General features: G+C 48.8%; 1 protein-coding gene across 1 annotated transcript in view; it reads right to left on the reverse strand.

Annotated features, from left to right (window-relative positions):
* The window catches only part of PYGL (glycogen phosphorylase L), a 58,971-nt gene extending 42,568 nt beyond the window's left edge, over positions 1-16,403 (reverse strand). The window contains exons 1-5 of the mRNA XM_081859832.1: positions 16,246-16,403; positions 12,918-13,162; positions 3,371-3,472; positions 2,390-2,468; positions 1,013-1,116 (exon numbers count right to left, since the gene is read on the reverse strand). Of these exons, the coding sequence (XP_081715958.1) occupies positions 1,013-1,116; positions 2,390-2,468; positions 3,371-3,472; positions 12,918-13,160 (528 nt within the window). The 5' untranslated portion in view covers positions 13,161-13,162; positions 16,246-16,403. The remainder of the gene's footprint in view (positions 1-1,012; positions 1,117-2,389; positions 2,469-3,370; positions 3,473-12,917; positions 13,163-16,245) is intronic.
* Between the last annotated feature and the right edge of the window lie 1,691 nt (positions 16,404-18,094).

The raw sequence follows: 18,094 nt of genomic DNA on the forward strand, positions 1-18,094 counted from the left end.
GATGCTTTTGAATTCTGGTGCTGGAGGAGACTCTTGAGAGTCCCATGGACTGCAAGAAGATCAAACCTCTCCATTCTGAAGGAAATCAGCCCTGAGTGCTCACTGGAAGGACAGACTGTGAAGCTGAGGCTCCAAGACTTTGGCCACCTCATGAGAAGAGAAGACTCCCTGGAAAAGACCCTGATGTTGGGAAAGATGGAGGGCACAAGGAGAAGGGGATGACAGAGGACGAGATGGTTGGATAGTGTCTTCGAAGCTACAAACATGAGTCTGACCAAACTGCGGGAGGCAGTGGAAGACAGAAGTGCCTGGCGTGCTCTGGTCTATGGGGTCACGAAGAGTCGGACACGACTAAACGACTAAACAACAACAACAACAATAAGAAATCAGTCAAATCAAAAATTAAAAAAGGAGTGGAAATGTTTTGATGAATATATGGCAAAATATTGCTCAAAAAAAGATATGCTAATATGCCTAGATTAAAATGTGAAGTACTGGATGGAAGAAAAATTAATAAGGAATGATTTGACAAGACTGATTTGAGAGGACTGTAGAATGCAAAGATTATTGTAAATTGTAGAATGTGGAGGAAATTGAGTGGGGGCGGAGGGAAGTGGGAGGAAGGAGAAAAAGAATAATATTGAGGAAATATAAATGTAAATGTATGGGGGGATGGGGAGGAAATGGTGTTGGCTTTTGTAATGTAATATGTGAAAACCAATCAATCAATCAATCAGTTGACTGACAGGAGCCATAATCCAAAACTTCTGGGATGCGCCAGGCTGGGGAAGGCTCATGCGCACCCATGACCACTTATGCGCAAAGCTCATGAAAGCATTTCGCCACAATGCAAGCTAGGAAGCTTGTGAGTAAACTCCGAGATACGTGCACACAATAAAATATATTACGCACTTCCTTCATCAATAGCAATGTAGTCTGCCTTCTCTTGCACAACACAGTGGTAGAAACAGTGCCGTGCTTCAAATAATACACATTTAGGTTTCGAGGTTACCTGCCATCCATCTCTGATCTTCTGGTTGAATATGCCGTACTCATAGCGTATCCCATAACCGTAGGCTGCAAGCCCAAGGGTGGCCATCGAATCGAGGAAGCAGGCTGTGGAAGGAGAGGCAGGGCGGGGCTCAGTTCCAACCACAAAAAGGTAAAGGTAAAGGACCCCTGGACGGTTAAGTCCAATCAAAGGAGACTATGGGGTTGCGGCACTCATCTCGCTTTCAGGCCGAGGGAGCCGGCGTTTGTCTGCAGACAGCTTTCCGGGTTATGTGGCCAGGAGGACTAAATCGGTTCTGGCGTAACAGAACACCGTGACGGAAACCAGAGTGCACGGAATGCCATTTACCTTCCCGCTGGAGCGGTACCTATTTATCTACTTTTGAACTGCTAGGTTGGCAGGAGCAGGGACAAGTGCAAAGTAGATAAATAGGTACCGCTCTGGCGAGAAGGTAAACAGTGTTTCTGTGCGCTGCTCTGGTTCACCAGAAGCGGCTTAATAATGACCCGGAAGCTGTATGCCGGTTCCCTCGGCCAATAAAGCGAGATGAGCGCCGCAACTTGTAGGAATTTTAATTTCTTTTAGTCTATTGTGGCTTGAACTTTTTGCATGGTTTAAATTAGGGTTTTGATTTTTCAAAAAGTCATAATCTTATTGTTTTATATTTTTTGGAAACCGCTTTGAGGCCCTCCCTACAATCAAGAGGTGTGTAAATTTTACAAAACATATAAAATAAATATTGTTTCACAAATGAACGGAGTCCTTGTGAACTGGCACCAAGAAAATCTAGTATTTCTGAACCAAGAAAGACGGTTCATTTTTGCTCAGATTAGTTTCCTATGAACGGTTGGAAATGGCCTCGTGATTCACACCCATGTTTTCTCATTTGAACCCGGGCTTCAAGGCGCTCACTAGCTGAAGCAGAGATGAGTTTTGAGGAGTTACGGGCTGGCCACCTTCACAACACACATTGAAAGCACCACGATACCACTTCAAACAATCACGGCTCCCCTCAAATAATTCTGGAAACTGTAGTTTGTGGAGGCTGCCGAGAAAAATCTTGTACGCCCCTCCCAGAACTATAATTCCCAGAGTGGTTTAGCAATCGATCCCTGGGAACACTGGGAATTGCGGCTCTCCCAGGGGAATATGAATCTCTTAACACCTCTCAGCGCCCTTAATGAACTACAGTTCTCAGAATTCCTTGTGGGGAGGAGTCCTGACTGCTTAAAGTGATAGCATAATGCTTTCAATGGAGCTTGGATGTCAAAGTCTCAGGGATTCTTTCAGCTAACATTCCTGCGTAGCAGGGGGTTGGACTAGATGACCGCTGGGGGATCCCTTCCAACTCTACAACTTCTATGGTTCCCCACTTACCTGCAAGTCTGCCCAGGCCTCCATTGCCCAGCCCGGCATCTTCTTCAATCTCCTCCAGTTCTTCAATGTCCAGCCCCAGCTAAAGAGCCACATATAGAGATTTGTTGATTTCAGTTATAGCCCACATTTTACTCCAACGTGCTCAAGGCAGCGTACATGGTTTTCCACACACCCCATCTCATTTAATCCCCACAACAACCTTGCGAGGTAGGTCAGGCTGAGAGGTAGTGATGATTGCCCCCAAGGTCACAACAATGAGCTTCATCCCCAAGTGAAGGACTCGAACCCGGTTCTCCCAGGTCCCGGCCCAAAACTCTAACCACTAAACCACATTGCCTCTGTGCAAAACGCTCTCAAGAGTTGTGTTTCAAGCATAAATGAAGCCCCACAATACACCCCCGCCCACAAAAATGGGAACGGAAGGTGGCCCAACTGTCAAAATCAGACTTTTTTGCAGCAGGCAGGCTGAGGCCTGTTACACAACACAACTGCACAATTTGTTCTGGGAGTGTGCAAGTGATTTAGGCACCATTTAGATCAGCTGTGGGCCATTAACGGAAATAAATCTAACGGCAAATGGGAGGCAACCAAGCCTCTGGGAAATTCAGCCAAGTTCTCCCGCCTGGCGCTTGTAAGTTTTCAGAGTCTTGTACTACCGGCTGTCGCTTCCAGAATTAGTTTTATTTTTTAAAACGTGGGGTGGAATCACTTCTGTGTGCGCACACAAGGGGGGAAACATTGTGTGAATGGGTGTTCAGAGGCAGATCCGACTTGCCAACGGATTTGCAAAACCAGGAGCTTCTAGGAAGAGGTTCAGACTTCCTCGACTCCATCCCATGACCAGATCCATAAGGCGATAAATTAATTTCACTTCTCAATGGTTTCAAAATACTGTTTCTTCTCTCGATTCTGACCCGGATCACCTTCAAAGGTAGCCCCACGTAGAGCACATTGCAGTAGTCCTCCCTCCCCCCCCCTTACCTGATAAATTGCCTCATCGCAGGCGTTCTGCAATCCCAGGTTTATCATGGTGTTCTGCAGAGTCCGGCCCATGTAGAACTCCAGGGAAAGGTAGTAAACTCTCTGGAAAGGAAGAAGAAATAGTCATTTCTATTGCAACTTGCCAGGATTGGAGATGCTGGAGTTTGAACCCCGGGTCCTCTGTATAAAAGGCGGGAGCAGAGTCCTTCCCTTAGGAAGTGATCCTGAACATGCACTCTTGATTTATCGGGTTTTCAACTGTAGGGGTGCAGATATCCAGAGTGTGGGGCTCAGGTGGAATTGCTATGAGGAATTGGGAAATATGGAACAGGCCTATGAAAGAATTGCGTTGACTGGGTTTGATTCATTGACAATAGTTTCTGATCGAATCCCACAAGCCTCTCCACCTCTGCCATTTGCTTTCTCTACACCTGACAGGCACGTATAAGCATTCTGAAACACAGGCCAGTTGCTTCATCAGGCATCCTCAATTACAAAGTAGGCTACTTTGATGTAGTTTAATCTTTAGATAGATCTTAAGGGGCCAGGAAGAGAGTTCACAAGGAGATGGTAAATACTGCCATCCTGTCTCTCCTGTTTATGACCTCCAGGGTTTTGCTGAATGAATTTTATTCCTCCTTTTACTCCTATTTTATTTATTCTGGACTGCTATGCATGCTCAAGTAGGAAATAGTTTCTTTGTAGTTGGACCTCGCCAACAAAGGTCCGTATAGTTAAAGCTATGGTCTTTTCACTGCGTGGAAGTGAGAGCTGGACCATAAAGAATGCTGATCGCCAAAGAATTGATGCTTTTGAATCATGATGCTGGAGGAAACTCTTGAGAGTCCCATGGACTGCAAGAAGATCAAACGCATCCATTCTGAAGGAAATCAGCCCTGAGTGCTCACTGGAAGGACAGATCCTGAAGCTGAGGCTCCAAGACTTCGGCCACCTCATGAGAAGAGAAGACTCCCTGGAAAAGACCCTGATGTTGGGAAAGATGGAGGGCACAAGGAGAAGGGGACGACAGAGGATGAGATGGTGGGACAGTGTTCTCGAAGCTACGAACATGAGTTTGACCAAACTGCGGGAGGTAGTGAAAGACACGAGGGCCTGGCGTGCTCTGGTCCAGGGGATCACGAAGAGTCGGACACGACTAAATGACTAAACAACAACACTTTTAACTTTGTCCCACGTGGGGTTTTTGAAATGCTCAGAGGAAATCTGATTGGTTCTTACAAACACTGTGTAAAAAGTTCTTTCGTGAATAAAACGACCTGGGCCGAGGGGTGGAGAGGAATTATTATTGGCACCTCCACCCAGAGTCTTGCTGGTCAAGCCTCGTGTGTATTCTATTAATCAGAGTCCAATCTTTCCTTTGCTTTGGGAAAGCTACATTCAGCAAACCCTGGAGATTGTATTATAAAGGGAAGGAGAAGAGAAGAGCCAGCAGACCTAGACAAACCACAAGCCACCAGCAAGGATCAATTTGATGCAATTCATTCTCTGCCAGACATGTGCTCTGCATTCCAGGAACATTTCCCCCACCAAACTTACTCCATTCCGTCACGGTTTGTACATCGGTGAGCAAACAATCTCATTGCCCAACACGCAGCAACCGTCTCCAGAGCCAAATGGCCGGGTTAAGATTGCACCGTTTTGAGTTTGGCCCCAGCACGATTGGTGCAAACGACGGTCAGCCACCTTTAACAAAATTAAGATGACTGAAGCCTTAAGAAAATGACAGCTCTTCTTTCAACAAAACAAAACTAGAAGCCATTCTGTAAGGCATTATGTCCACTGAAATCCAAAAAGGCTTTAGAGCCATCTTTATGTTTGCAACCACGGCGGCCAGAATTCTGGTAGCAAAAAATCTGAAAGGTGACTTAATTCCTATAAAACTTGACCGGCAGGTGAAGATGATAGAATACCTGGAACTTGCGAAAATGACCGGGAGATTAAGAGGAAACTCAAATCAGAAAGTGAGCAAGGTATGAACAATATTGAAAGAATATTTAAAACAATATTGTGATAATGCAGTTCTCCTGACAGGTATAGATTGAATCTTGAATATTAAAGAAAATCATAAAGGTAAAAAAAATTATTGATATGTAATAGATATAACAGGAAGTGCGTATAGGTTAAGATTATTTAGAAAGCACGACGAGGTGATTCGGAAGTCAAAAATATGTGTGATGTTAGATGATGTGCAGTCAATTAATGTTTAGTTGTCGTTGTGGTATTGTTTTGGTCTGTTTATGTTGTATGTTGTGCAATAAACATAATAATTTAAAAAAGGGGGGGCGGAGAGAGAAAAGAAAGAAAATGACAGCTCTGGGAGGCAGGGGCCGGGGATAAATCCAGGGCCAGGTCTGCCATCTGGGGAAGGAAGGAAGTTGCAGGTGACGTGACTTGAGACACGCAGGTTCCCTGGAAGACCTGAATTCTGTGTTTTTATCTGGTATGAACCAGCTTTGTGTACAGTAACCACAAAAAAGGCATCCATAAATAAACGTGCCTTGATGCGGGTAGTTTTTCTGCCAGCCGTAGGGGTGATTTATTTGCTCTGCTTGGATAGTTGTAATTAAGAACAAATCTTAGAAGGCACCCTATGTCTAAACCCTGTGGAACATCCACTGCTCAGAAAATTAGGGAGAGAGTCCTCAGAAATCACTGGTATTCAAGTCAGGAGGAAACATAGGTAAAGGTAAAGGGACCCCTGACCATTAAGGTCCAGTCGTGGCCAACTCTGGGGTTGCAGCGCTCATCTTGCTTTACTGGCCAAGGGAGCCGGCGTACAGCTTCTGGGTCATGTGGACAGCATGACTAAGTCGCTTCTGGTGAACCAGAGCAGCGCACGGAAACGCTGTTTACCTTCCCACAGGAGTGGTACCTATTTATCTACTTGCACTTTGACATGCTTTCGAACTGCTAGGCTGGCAGGAGCAGGAACCGAGCAATGGGAGCTCACCCCGTCGCAGGGATTCAAACTGCCGACCTTCTGATCGGCAAGCCCTAGGCTCTGTGGTTTAACCCACAGCGCCACCCGCGTCCCTATTCAAGTCAGGAGGAAACATATTCAGTGCTAAAATATAGCCTGTTTAAATTCATAGGCTTATCCCCTGCCTCTGATCGTCACTTCTCCAACGCTTATCAGATGGTTTGGGGCAATTTTCATTACAGTGGCAACTCAGGTTACATACGCTTCAGGTTACAGACTCCACTAACCCAGAAATAGTGCTTCAGGTTAAGAACTTTGCTTCAGGATGAGAACAGAAATCGTGCTCCGGCGGTGCGGCAGCAGCAGGAGGCCCCATTAGCTAAAGTGGTGCTTCAGGGTAAGAACAGTTTCAGGTTAAGAACAGACCTCCGGAACGAATTAAGTACTTAACCCGAGGTACCACTGTATTCTATTTATTGGTTTTATCATCTGTGAGGAGCATTTGCATGAGAAAGCAGGGCCAAAATCAAATAAGTTAGCTGTGCATGCTTTTAAAAGGATTTCTACTCCTGCAAGAGTTTGGGGCTCATCAGGACAGCTCTGGTCCCAGTTCCCACAGTGAGCAACCCCTTTGCTGTAAAGGTAAAAAAGGTAAAGTTAAAGGACCCCTGGACGGTTAAGTCCAGTCAAAGGCAACTATGGGTTTGTGGCGCTCTTCTCGCTTTCAGGCCGAGGGAGCCAGCGTTTGTCCACAGACAGCTTTCTGGATCATGTGGCCAGCAGGACTAAACAGCTTCTGGCACAACGGGACACCGTGACAGAAACCAGAGCACACAGAAAAGCCATTTGCCTTCCTGCCGCAGTGGTACCTATTTATCTACTTGCACTGGCATGCTTTCGAAATGCTATGTTGGCAGGAGCTGGGACAGAGCAACGGGAGCTCATCGCGGGGATTCGAACCACCATCCCTCTGATCGGCAAGCCCAAGAGGCCCCCCTTTCCCCTTTGCTGTAAAGCACAGCTCACCTTGGAAAGAATCGCAGAGTTGAAAGGGACACCCAGGGGTCATTAGTCCAACCCCCTGCCTTGCAGGAAACACAGCCAAAGAATCCCTGGCCGATGGGAAGCCAACTTCTGTTGAGAAACCTACAGGGAAATTGCACCCACCCTTTTATTGCACCCACTGGTAAACTGCTCTTGCCATCAGAAAGGTTCAGTCGGAATTTTCATTCTTGCGATTTGGATCAGTTGGTTCGGTTCCCACCCTCTGGAGCAGCAGAAAGCAAGCTTGCTCTATCTTAAAGCCCTTTGTGGATTAGAGCCCTCGTATTTACGGGACGCCTCTCCTGGTCTGCCCCACAGAGGACCTTAAGGTCCATGAATAACCATAGTGTAGAGGTCCCGGGCCCTAAGGAAGTCAGACTATCCTCCACCAGGGCCTTCTCAGTGATGGCTCCGACCTGGTGAAATGCTCTGTCCCATGAGACCAGGGCCCTGCAGGATTTAACCTCCTTCCGTCGGGCCTGTAAGACAGAGCTATTCCGCCTAGCCTTTAATTTGACTTCAGCCTGATCTTTTATTTCCCTTCTCTTCCCTCCCCCTCTCCTTTTATGAAGATCACCCGCTCTGAGACCCCACAGCTAATTCTCCCCTGGCCTCCTCGCTGACCCAAGTAGGACCAATTCAGCCAGCTAGTCCTGGGGATTATCTAATGCTTATTTCCCCTAAATTGATTTTTGAATTTTATTGTTATTCATGTTTTTATACTGTATTTTATGCTGCTTTTATAAGTGTTTTAAAGTGTTTTAAATTTGTTGTTAGCCGCCCTGAGCCTGGTTTTTGAACCGGAAAGGGCGGGGTATAAATAAAATTATTATTATTATTAATTATTATTATTATTATTACACACCCTGGTGCCTGATGTGAGCTATAAATGGTGGCTCAGGGGTCACCTCTGGGGCCCATCCGATGAGGCAAGACAGGACTTTTCTAAACTTAAAATGAGAGGCAGGGTGGAAGGTGGTTCTGGAAGTCTAGGATGAAGCACCAAATCAAAGATGGGAGCTGGAGAAAGGGCAGATTAGGAGCAAAGCTGTCTCAGCAGAGAGCCTGTCCACCTCACTTGAGAGAAAGGGCTTCCGACTGATGTCACAAATGGGATTACTCCTTAATCTACCAGGCTAAAGCTCTACATTAAAGGCCGTTAACAGTCCAAAACCTGACTGAAGAGATGGTTAAGTCAATCCAATTCGAGGAGGGCAACCAGCTATTCCACGCTGGATTTAGATCTGCCTTTCAGCCTATCGCTTTTCAGGATTGGCAGTGACAAGGTCTCTTCCAGCCCTATTAAGAAGCATATCTTTCAAAGCTGGAGAAGGCAGGGATTGAACTTGAGGCCTTCTGGGTGCAAGGCATGGATTCAGTCCTCACCACCATGAAATCCACAAGTTGGGAGGGAGAAGAAATTCAATCCCGTTTTCACTTTTTGTGCTTTTTTTGGGCATAGCATTTTCATTAAGGCTTTCTCATAATGAGATACCATGAAAACAAGGTAATCTAAACAAAAACAGAAGCAGAAAGAGGAAAGCAAGGTCTCACTCAAAGGTAGCTCACCTGGAAGCTTCCCTTTCTTCTCCCAGCCTCCCACCCCGGGAGATCTTCCCTTCTGCCTCTCATGCAGTCTTTCTTCAACCATCTATCACCTTCATGTGCCTACCCTCATTGACCCAGAGTAAAAGGTAAAGGGATCCCTGACCATTAGGTCCAGTTGTGGCCGACTCTGGGGTTGCAGCGCTCATCTCGCTTTACTGGCCAAGGGAGCCGGCGTACAGCTTCCAGGTCATGTGGCCAGCATGACTAAGCCGCTTCTGGAGAACCAGAGCAGCGCACGGAAACACAGTTTACCTTCCCACTGGAGCAGTACTTATTTATCTACTTGCACTTTGACGTGCTTTCGAACTGCTAGGTTGGCAGGAGCAGGGACCGAGCAACGGGAGCTCACCCCGTGGCGGGGATTCGAACCGCCGACCTTCTGATCGGCAAGTCCTAGGCTCTGTGGTTTAACCCACAGCGCCACCAGCGTCCTAATCGACCCAGAGTAGAGGGCATCAAATGCAAGGAGAATTGTAGGGTTGGAAGAGTTGTAAACAAAATCTGCCTTTCTTCCCTTATGGGGGACACAATAGCCCTTAAAGAGTCCTTTGTAGGTTCTCCGTTGGTAGGAGAAAAGAACAGAGGCCAACCAGAGAATATTGAGAAGTAAAGCAGCTAGTAAGCCTGATCTTTATTGATCTGTTGCAACAGGGTGCTCCCCTCACACGCAGGAAAGGAGGAGGAACCCAGAACCAAGGTGTGGCTGCCCTTACATAGACATTTTAAATTCCCTGCCCTGGAACTCAAGACCACCCCTCCATACGTCATACATACATCACAGAAGGGGTGTAACCCAAGACCACCCCCCACAAACATCATACCTACATCACAGAAAAGGCGGTCTACAGCAGAAATCTGAGTGCGTTGTTTATCTCCTGTCTGCCAAGTTATCTGATAATGCCTTATCTGATTGCCTTTCCAGGTAGTCTGGCCATTCCTTTGAGATGGTGATTCCCCAATTCCTGAGAGAATGGGAAGGTTCCCTCCTCCCTCCCCCCTCCCCCCTTGCAGAGAAAACATTTGGTCAGTTTGGGAGTCAAAATGGTTTCAGGTTGGTCTTCCTGTGCTGCTCCAGACATGTGGTCCCCATATCTATGTACGTGCTTGGTACATTTATGAACATTTATTATTTATATATAAGACCTTAATTTTTTTATTTCAGAAGGTACCCTGAGGATCATCTAGTCTAGGCATGTCCAACTCCCAAGAGACTCTGATCTGCTCCCAGTATTAAAAAACTGACAGTGATCTACCCATTGGAGGGAGGAGGTGGGTGGGTGGATTGTGGAGCTTTTTGGGGAGAGGATTGCACAGAGGGTTTTTTTAGGGCCCCCCCCCGTAACTTTTTGTACACGATAAGGATCCCACAATCTGCCAGGATCAGCCGGGGATCTACCTGATCTAGAGTCCAACCCCCTGCAATGCAGGAATATGCAGCTGTCCCTTACAGGGACCGAACCTGCAACCTTGGCATTGTCAGCACCACGCTCTAACCAACTGAGCTATCTAGATGGAAAAGGAAAACAGAGCAAAACTAAACAAAGCAAAAGCAAAGGGAGGGAGGAAGAATAATAATAGAATGAAAAGAGAAGTAGACTTCTGCAATTCTGTTTGCAATTTAAAGAGAAACCACCTACGTAATTTGCACTTCTAGCGACCCATCTAGTCCAGCATGCTATACTGATAGGAATATCAGAATCTTCCTGATATTGGTGCCAACCAGATGCCCCCATGGGAAACTGTCAGGCGGTGAGGTGGTTGCTCACGAGTAACCAGGCAGGGCTCCGACCTGTCTTTCGCAGGTTTTTATTTGTGCAAACTATTTACAGTGCAGAACCACAAAGTTCATGTCCGTCTTAGTCACTTGCAGATTCTGGGAGTGGCCCCTTCCGGCTTCCCCCCAACATAAGAACTTGGACACCCTAAATCTCCGCCTTCCCTCCTTCCGTTTCACCCCTCTGCGCAAGCAGGGCGACGGAAGAGTGTGTGCCTCCTGGCCGGCTGTGCTAGGTATCTAGCCCTTGGGATCTCAGTAGCATCTTTGAGCCTTCCCTCCACCCGGCTACCTCTTTCCCCCTCTGCTCTGCTGGAGGTGTGGCTTTCCCTACTGCCAGACGAGGAGCTGCTTCTCGGAATCTGCGGAGTATCCCCCTGCCTCCCTCCCCGTTTGGATGGCAGTCTCCTGACAAAAAGCAGCAAGGCACAAGAACAGTTCTCCGCTCCTGGGATTTCCAGCAACTGAGATTCAGAAGCACTGCTGCCTCCAAGCCTCCAACTTAAACCCAGCCATCCTTCGAAATCCACATTTTGTGAGGCAGCCCTCCAACCAGGACCCTCAAACATGGAGGCATTCACAAAAAGTGCGCATAGAAATGCGCAAACCTAGACAGCGTCTTAAAAAGCAGAGACATCACCTTGCCAACAAAGGTCCGTATAGTTAAAGCTCCGGTTTTCCCAGTAGTGATGTATGGAAGTGAGAGCTGGACCGTAAAGAAGGCTGATCGCCAAAGAATTAATGCTTTTGAATTCTGGTGCTGAAGGAAACTCTTGAGAGTCCCATGGACTGCAAGAAGAACAAATCTCTCCATTCTGAAGGAAATCAGCCCTGAGTGCTCACTGGAAGGACAGATCCTGAAGCTGAGGCTCCAAGACTTTGGCCACCTCATGAGAAGAGAAGACTCCCTGGAAAAGACCCTGATGTGGGGAAAGATGGAGGGCACAAGGAGAAGGGGATGACAGAGGACGAGATGCTTGGACAGTGTTCTCGAAGCTACCAACATGAGTCAGACCAAACTGCGGGAGGCAGTGGAAGACAGGAGTGCCTGGCATGCTCTGGTCCAGGGGGTCACGAAGAGTCAGACATGACTAAACGACCCTGATGTTGGGAAAGATGGAGGGCACAAGGAGAAGGGGACGACAGAGGACAAGATGGTGGGACAGTGTTCTCAAAGCTACGAACATGAGTTTGATCAAACTGTGGGAGGCAGTGGAAGACAGGAGTGCCTGGCGTGCTCTGGTCCAGACACGACTAAACAACAACAAAAATGTGGAAACTAGCATGAAAGGTGAGTGATAAAAGGCCTGGGTCAAGGACTCAAGTTCCCTGCCCATGAGACTGTCAGTGGCCGAGTAGGGAGAGAGACCAGGGTGCTGAAGACACCCCACTTATTTGTGTTAGAGACATTACACAAGGCACATGCTGCACAACTGTGTCATGTGTGCGTATATAGCCAGGTCCCCCAAAAGCAACAGGAGGACAGCCTTGCAGGGCACCTGAGCTGCTGCTTTTTCTCCTGCCACACACATTGCCAAGCAGAACACCCTGATCTCGGACCTCACCCTTGCTGGAACAATGGCGCTGGTTTCAACTGGGAACATCGCATTTCCTCCTTGAGGAGCGGCGGCATGCGAAGGCATGTGGCTCTTGCAATTCAACCAAGGACGGCACATCCATCACCACCTCAAGCCTGTCTGTTTTTCCAAGGACCACACCTAACACCGCCAGGTGAGAGTCTCCAAGAAGCAGTCAAGGGGTGATTTATACATCTGCATGGACCCACTGCCGATTTATTAATCACCTTCTAAATCACCGTGCCAAGGCGATTTCCGTGTACGATAATTTAAAGAAGTTAGGTCCTGGAACTCCTTGATTTTTCAGCATGGGAACTTTGCCCCTGCTTATTTTGAAAATATGTATCTCACCTGTTCAAGAAACAGAGGCCTGCTAGCAATCAAAAGCATGTTATATAAACTATGGAATGATCCACAATTTAACCAAATCATAAATAGAAATCTGAGTCCTGATGGACCAGCTAAGCAAGAGTCTGCTGGACATCAGGCCAACGTTAGTTCAGGTTGGTGGTCATCACTGCCTACTGTGGCAAGGAGTTCCACAGCTCAACTGTGTCAAAACAGCAATAAGAGCTGCTTTCTGGCTTGCCCCGCATGTCTCACCTTGGGGTCCTTCTCGTAGTAGTACTGCTGTGTGCGGATCCACCTGCCCACCAGGTGATCGCGGACGGTGTGGGCCAGGGCAAAGTAGTAGTCGCGATGGGTGGCCACATTGCGGTCTTTGACCAGGGTGAAGTGGAGGTGCCGGTTGAAGCCTTTCTTCAGCTCCGCCACGTTCTCCACGCCAACGATGCCACGGATGCTGATCTGCTTGCGCTTCTCCTGGTCCGTCAGAGGGCGAGACATGGCTGTCGGAGGAAGGAGAAGACAGTGCTGGGTGCCCTTCGCACAAAACGGCCCAGCCGCCAAGTGAGAGAGAGCGGCCGGGAAGGCACTGACCTCTGGAGCTCTCGGCCAGCAACCGGGTACAGCCCTTTCCTGTTCAGGCCAGCCTCCCTCCTGCTCTGCCTCCCTCTGTGGGGCTGAGAAGCGACTGAATGAAGGAAGGAAGAGGAGGAGGAGGAGTCTGGTTTAAAAGTGAGCTGGGCTCTGAAAGAAGCAGCTGGGAGACTGCCCCTTTCCTGGACACAGGTGGAATTAGGGGTTTGGGCTGGCATTTAAGTTCCTCTTTTTTTTTAGATCATTTTAATTAATTTTCCAATAAAAGACATCCAATTAACATATCAAATCATAATCCAATAAAACTAAAAAACTAAAATAAAAAGGTCAAATTATCTTCCAAATTGTAATTATTAATTGTACGACTTCCCATAGTCTGAACCTTGAAGCATGTCCAAATCTCAATCCTGCCTTTCGTCGATATTTCCACATCTCGATTTTAACTCTCCAATTAAGTCCCTAAACTTAAATTACAAAATTAAGTTTCGCCTTTCTTTGCATCCTGTGGGTTCAGGTTGAGTGGCCCGCTTCTATGAGAGGTGCAGGAGATTGGGGGGGGGGGGAGCTGGAAACTGGGGGAGGGAGCTGACGTCAGTTATTGCAAACACTACATTTGCAACTGGGTTTGCAAAGGTGCATATTGGGGGTGCAAAGGTGGGAAATCAGAGCTTGGGGTGAACCACCTCAGATTGCAAAGGCAGGCTTACCTGATGGAATACTCTTACCAATGAACACCCTGTACCTAGGCAGCTAGCATGTCATATAATAATAATAATAATATTTTTTTTTTATACCCCGCCCTTCCCGGTTTAAAATCCGAGCTCAGGGCTGCTAACAGCAAATATAAAACATTGATTAAAATGTGACTTAAAAACAGCATAAAACACAACATAAAATGCAGCATCAATATCAATAAAATTCAAATATTCAGGGGTCATTGGGGGAGGGGAACCCAGTCAGTAGACATCAAATGATCACCAGGGCTAACTGGCCAAGTTGGTCCACCAGGGCCAGCAAGGAGACCAGGTAAGAATTTAAATGTGAGGTCCCAGAAAGGGTTTCTTCATAAAAGAGGAAAGGGGAAAAGGGAACAGAGGATAAGGCTAATTCAAATTGAAGGCCAGGCAGAATAGCTCTGTTTTACGATGGCCTGAGGGAGATCAAGTCCTGCAGGGCCCTGGTCCCATGTCAGGCAGAAGGGGCTCTAGAGGAGAGTATTATTTTATAGGAACTCTCAACTGCAGCCTGAAAGTGTTCTGCCCAAATCCAGATTACATGCTTCAGTGCTAACCAGGCCAGTCACAACAACAGAGAAAACCTTTTCTGTCTGAGAAAGAGGGGAAGTTGCCAGGCAGCAAGAAAAGAACCTCAATTTCCTCCTTCCTTTTTGCACACGAGTCCTGGATCCCCACTTGGGCTTTCATGAAAGCCCAGATAAATTGGTTGCAGCACAATGGGCTACGTCTCTCTCCAAACCGCTTTGGACTTTGGTCAGTTCACAGAATCCTGGAGCTGGAAGGGACCTTGAGGGTCATCCAGTCCAACCCCCCTGCAATGCAGGAGTCTTTTGCCCACTGTGGGACTCGGAGACCCTGAAGAGTCTCATGCTAACCCAGTGTGAATATTTTATTTCCGCTTTGGTTATTGCAATCTATATCTTGCCCTTCGTCCCAAAGGAGTCCAGGGTGGCAATCAACACCATTTGCAAATAGAGTTGCACAAGAACATAACAAAGTAGCCTGCCAGATTTTTGGACTACAACTCCCATCAGACTGCAGAATAAATAAATTTATTTATTGCTTGCATTTATACCCCCATCTTTCTCTCCAAGGAATCCCACCACGGTGCATCCCCCTCCTCATTTAATCCTTGCAACAGCCCTGTGGAGTAGGCTAGGCTGAGAGGTCTGGCCCAAGGTTACCCAGTGAGCTTCATGGCTGGGTGGAGATCTGAACTCTGGTCTCTCCCAGGTCCTAGTCTAACCACTACACCACACTGCCTCTTGATGCAGAAAAGTCAAATTCAGTCCCTTTCCAAGCTAAAGGCCGTGATCAGTGGGACAAGACACCAATGTGGAGATCCCAAAAGCAGTTCAGGCCTCGGGTTTGAGAAGGTCCAAAATCAATGAGTTTAACTGGTCCTGGGGAAATCCCCACTTGTGGGTCAGAAAGGGTCCGTGGCAGAAATAACACCCTATGCAGAGGCATTTTTAAAGGAGACCTCATTTGCTCGCGAGTAAGTATACGTGGGATTGCACTGTGTAGCCCCAAATCTAAGCACGCTTACTCCGAATTAACTCCCACTGCGTTCTATGAGGCTTACTCTCCGGCAAGTAAGGGCGTGCACGGAAGCGCAGCGTCACTTCTGAGCTGCCTCTATGGGGGAAAGATTGAGACCTTTAAAGCGGATGAGGGGCTCTTTCCCCCCAGAGAACGCGCATCCGACGGAAGCGTTCACACTCCTCTTGCGGACCTCAGAAGTGCAACACGCCTCTTTCAGAGTCACGTGTGAACTGTGGGTTTTTTTGCCTGGCAGGCAAGGAAAATCACTCAAACAGAACCGCCTGCACTCTTCCCTTCCACTCTTCCGTGGGGAGTTTGGGAGGGGGGAGCAAAACATCCTTGAAGAAAGATGTCCCGAGGTGCGCGCATGAGTGTGTGTGTGTGGGGGGGTCCCCCTCCACCCCAAGGAAGTGCCTCCTTGCACCCGAGAAAGTTCAGAGCCAGCCGATGACCCCGCTTCTACCCTGTGCGCTTTTACGCACGCTTTGCAGCAGCGCCCACCCGGACCGCGCCCCCTTCTCCCCTTGCGCGCTTACTTGCGAGGGGTCGGAGGGAGGGAAGGGGGGCACCCTCCCCGCCCCCCAAATGCCCTCAAAACTTTCTCCCCTGGGGCGTGTCCTGCAGGACTTTCCCTTTCTTCCTGCCCCCCAGGGAGCTACGCCAAGCAGGACAAGCGCGCAGATGGGCGTCGCCCATCGCGAAGCATTTACCTGCGCTGGATCCCGGGGCGTCGGAGGATGGTGTCCCCTCTCTTTTCGGGGTTCGGTGCTGCGCAGAGGCGCTTCGAGGATCTTTCCCGGAAAGAGCCAAGGCCCGCCCCCGCCCCTCTTTTTATAGGCTGCCATTGGCCGAGGCGGACGCCTGTTAGCTCCGGGACCCCGCCTCCTAATCGCTGGACAGGGAAGTTTTCTTGCCCGAAGGGGCGGGCGGAGCAGCGCAGCCCTGGAATGGGGAAGCGGGGCGGGATCGGGCTCCCGACTGGCTGCCGCCCCTCCCGCGGTGCTCCTTCTTCCCTCCCCAGCCGCTTTGGCATTGCTCCGGTTGCAGGAGGGATGGCAGGCGCAGCCAGGAGTTTGCCAGGCCCCGAGGGCAGGGCGGGCAGGCCTGCAGGGACGTGAAGCGGAAATCGGCGGCGCTCACCCCCTCTTTACCCGAGAGTAAGCCCAATTGAGCTCAAAGGGCCTTACCTCTGAGTAGGCAGAGCTATTGGTTCGTTGGTGAACCAGCTCCGTGCCAGATTTAGGTTTCTAAGCGATTTGCACGCATGGCGTTTAGGGCGTCTGGATTAAAAGACGCAGTGAAACGTGGGAAAACGTTGGGGTAGAAACGTCCGTGGTTAAAATATGCATTTAAATATTGCACGGTGAGGAAGGGCGGGGGGCGGAAGCTTCTTGCAAAAGGATAAGAGCTTATGGGTAGGCAGTTGCAAGGGTTCCTCTTCCTTTCCCACCCGCCACCTTCAATAAATTGTTCGGATTCAAGAAGACAAGTTTCCATCCATCTTGGATGGATGAGAAACGTTTTTCTCCCTCTCCCCTAATACAAGAACCGGCGGACATCCTATGAAGCAGAATGCCAACAAAGTCAGGGCATTCACAGTTGAACTAGTTCTAGATCTGTTTCAATCTGTGTGGAGGACTCTCTGGTCCTGAATGGGGCAACTGTGCCCCTGAAGGACCAGGTGCGCAGCCTGGGAGTCATTCTGGACTCACAGCTGTCCATGGAGGCGCAGGTCAATTCTGTGTCCAGGGCAGCTGTCTACCAGCTCCACCTGGTACACAGGCTGAGACCCTACCTGCCCGCGGACTGTCTCGCCAGAGTGGTGCATGCTCTGGTTATCTCCCGCTTGGACTACTGCAATGCGCTCTCCGTGGGGCTACCTTTGAAGGTGACCCAGAAACTACAACTAATCCAGAATGCGGCAGCTAGACCGGTGACTGGGAGCAGCCGCCGAGACCACATAACACCAGTCTTGAAAGACCTACATTGGCTCCCAGTACGTTTCCCAGCACAATTCAAAGTGTTGGTGCTGACCTTTAAAGCCCTAAACGGCCTCAGCCCAGTATCCCTGAAGGTGTGTCTCCACCCCCATCATTCCACCTGGACACTGAGGTCCAGCGCCGAGGGCCTTCTGGTGGTTCCCTCACTGCGAGAAGCCAAGTTACAGGGAATCGGGCAGAGGGCCTTCTCAGTAGTGGCGCCTGCCCTGTGGAACGCCCTCCCACCAGATGTCAAAGAGAACAAAGATTGGCGGCTGCTCCCAGTCACCAGTCTAGCTGCCGCATTTTGGATTAGTTGTAGTCCGCGGGCAGGTAGGGTCTCAGCCTGTGTACCAGATGCTCTGATAACCTCTAGGTTAGATTACTGCAGCACATTATTCATAGGCCTGCCTCTAAAGACGGTTTGGAAACTTCAGCTGGTGCGGAATTTGGTGGCTCACTGCGGCAAGACAGTTTGAGCATCTTACGCCTATCGTGGCCCAGCTGCCCAGGCTACCAGTTAGTTTCCAGGCCCAGTGCAAAGTGCTGGTTTTGACTTACAATGCCTTAAACGGCTCAG

Source organism: Podarcis erhardii, assembly GCF_964252035.2.
Source record: "Podarcis erhardii genome assembly, chromosome: 1".
Taxonomy (NCBI): domain Eukaryota; kingdom Metazoa; phylum Chordata; class Lepidosauria; order Squamata; family Lacertidae; genus Podarcis; species Podarcis erhardii.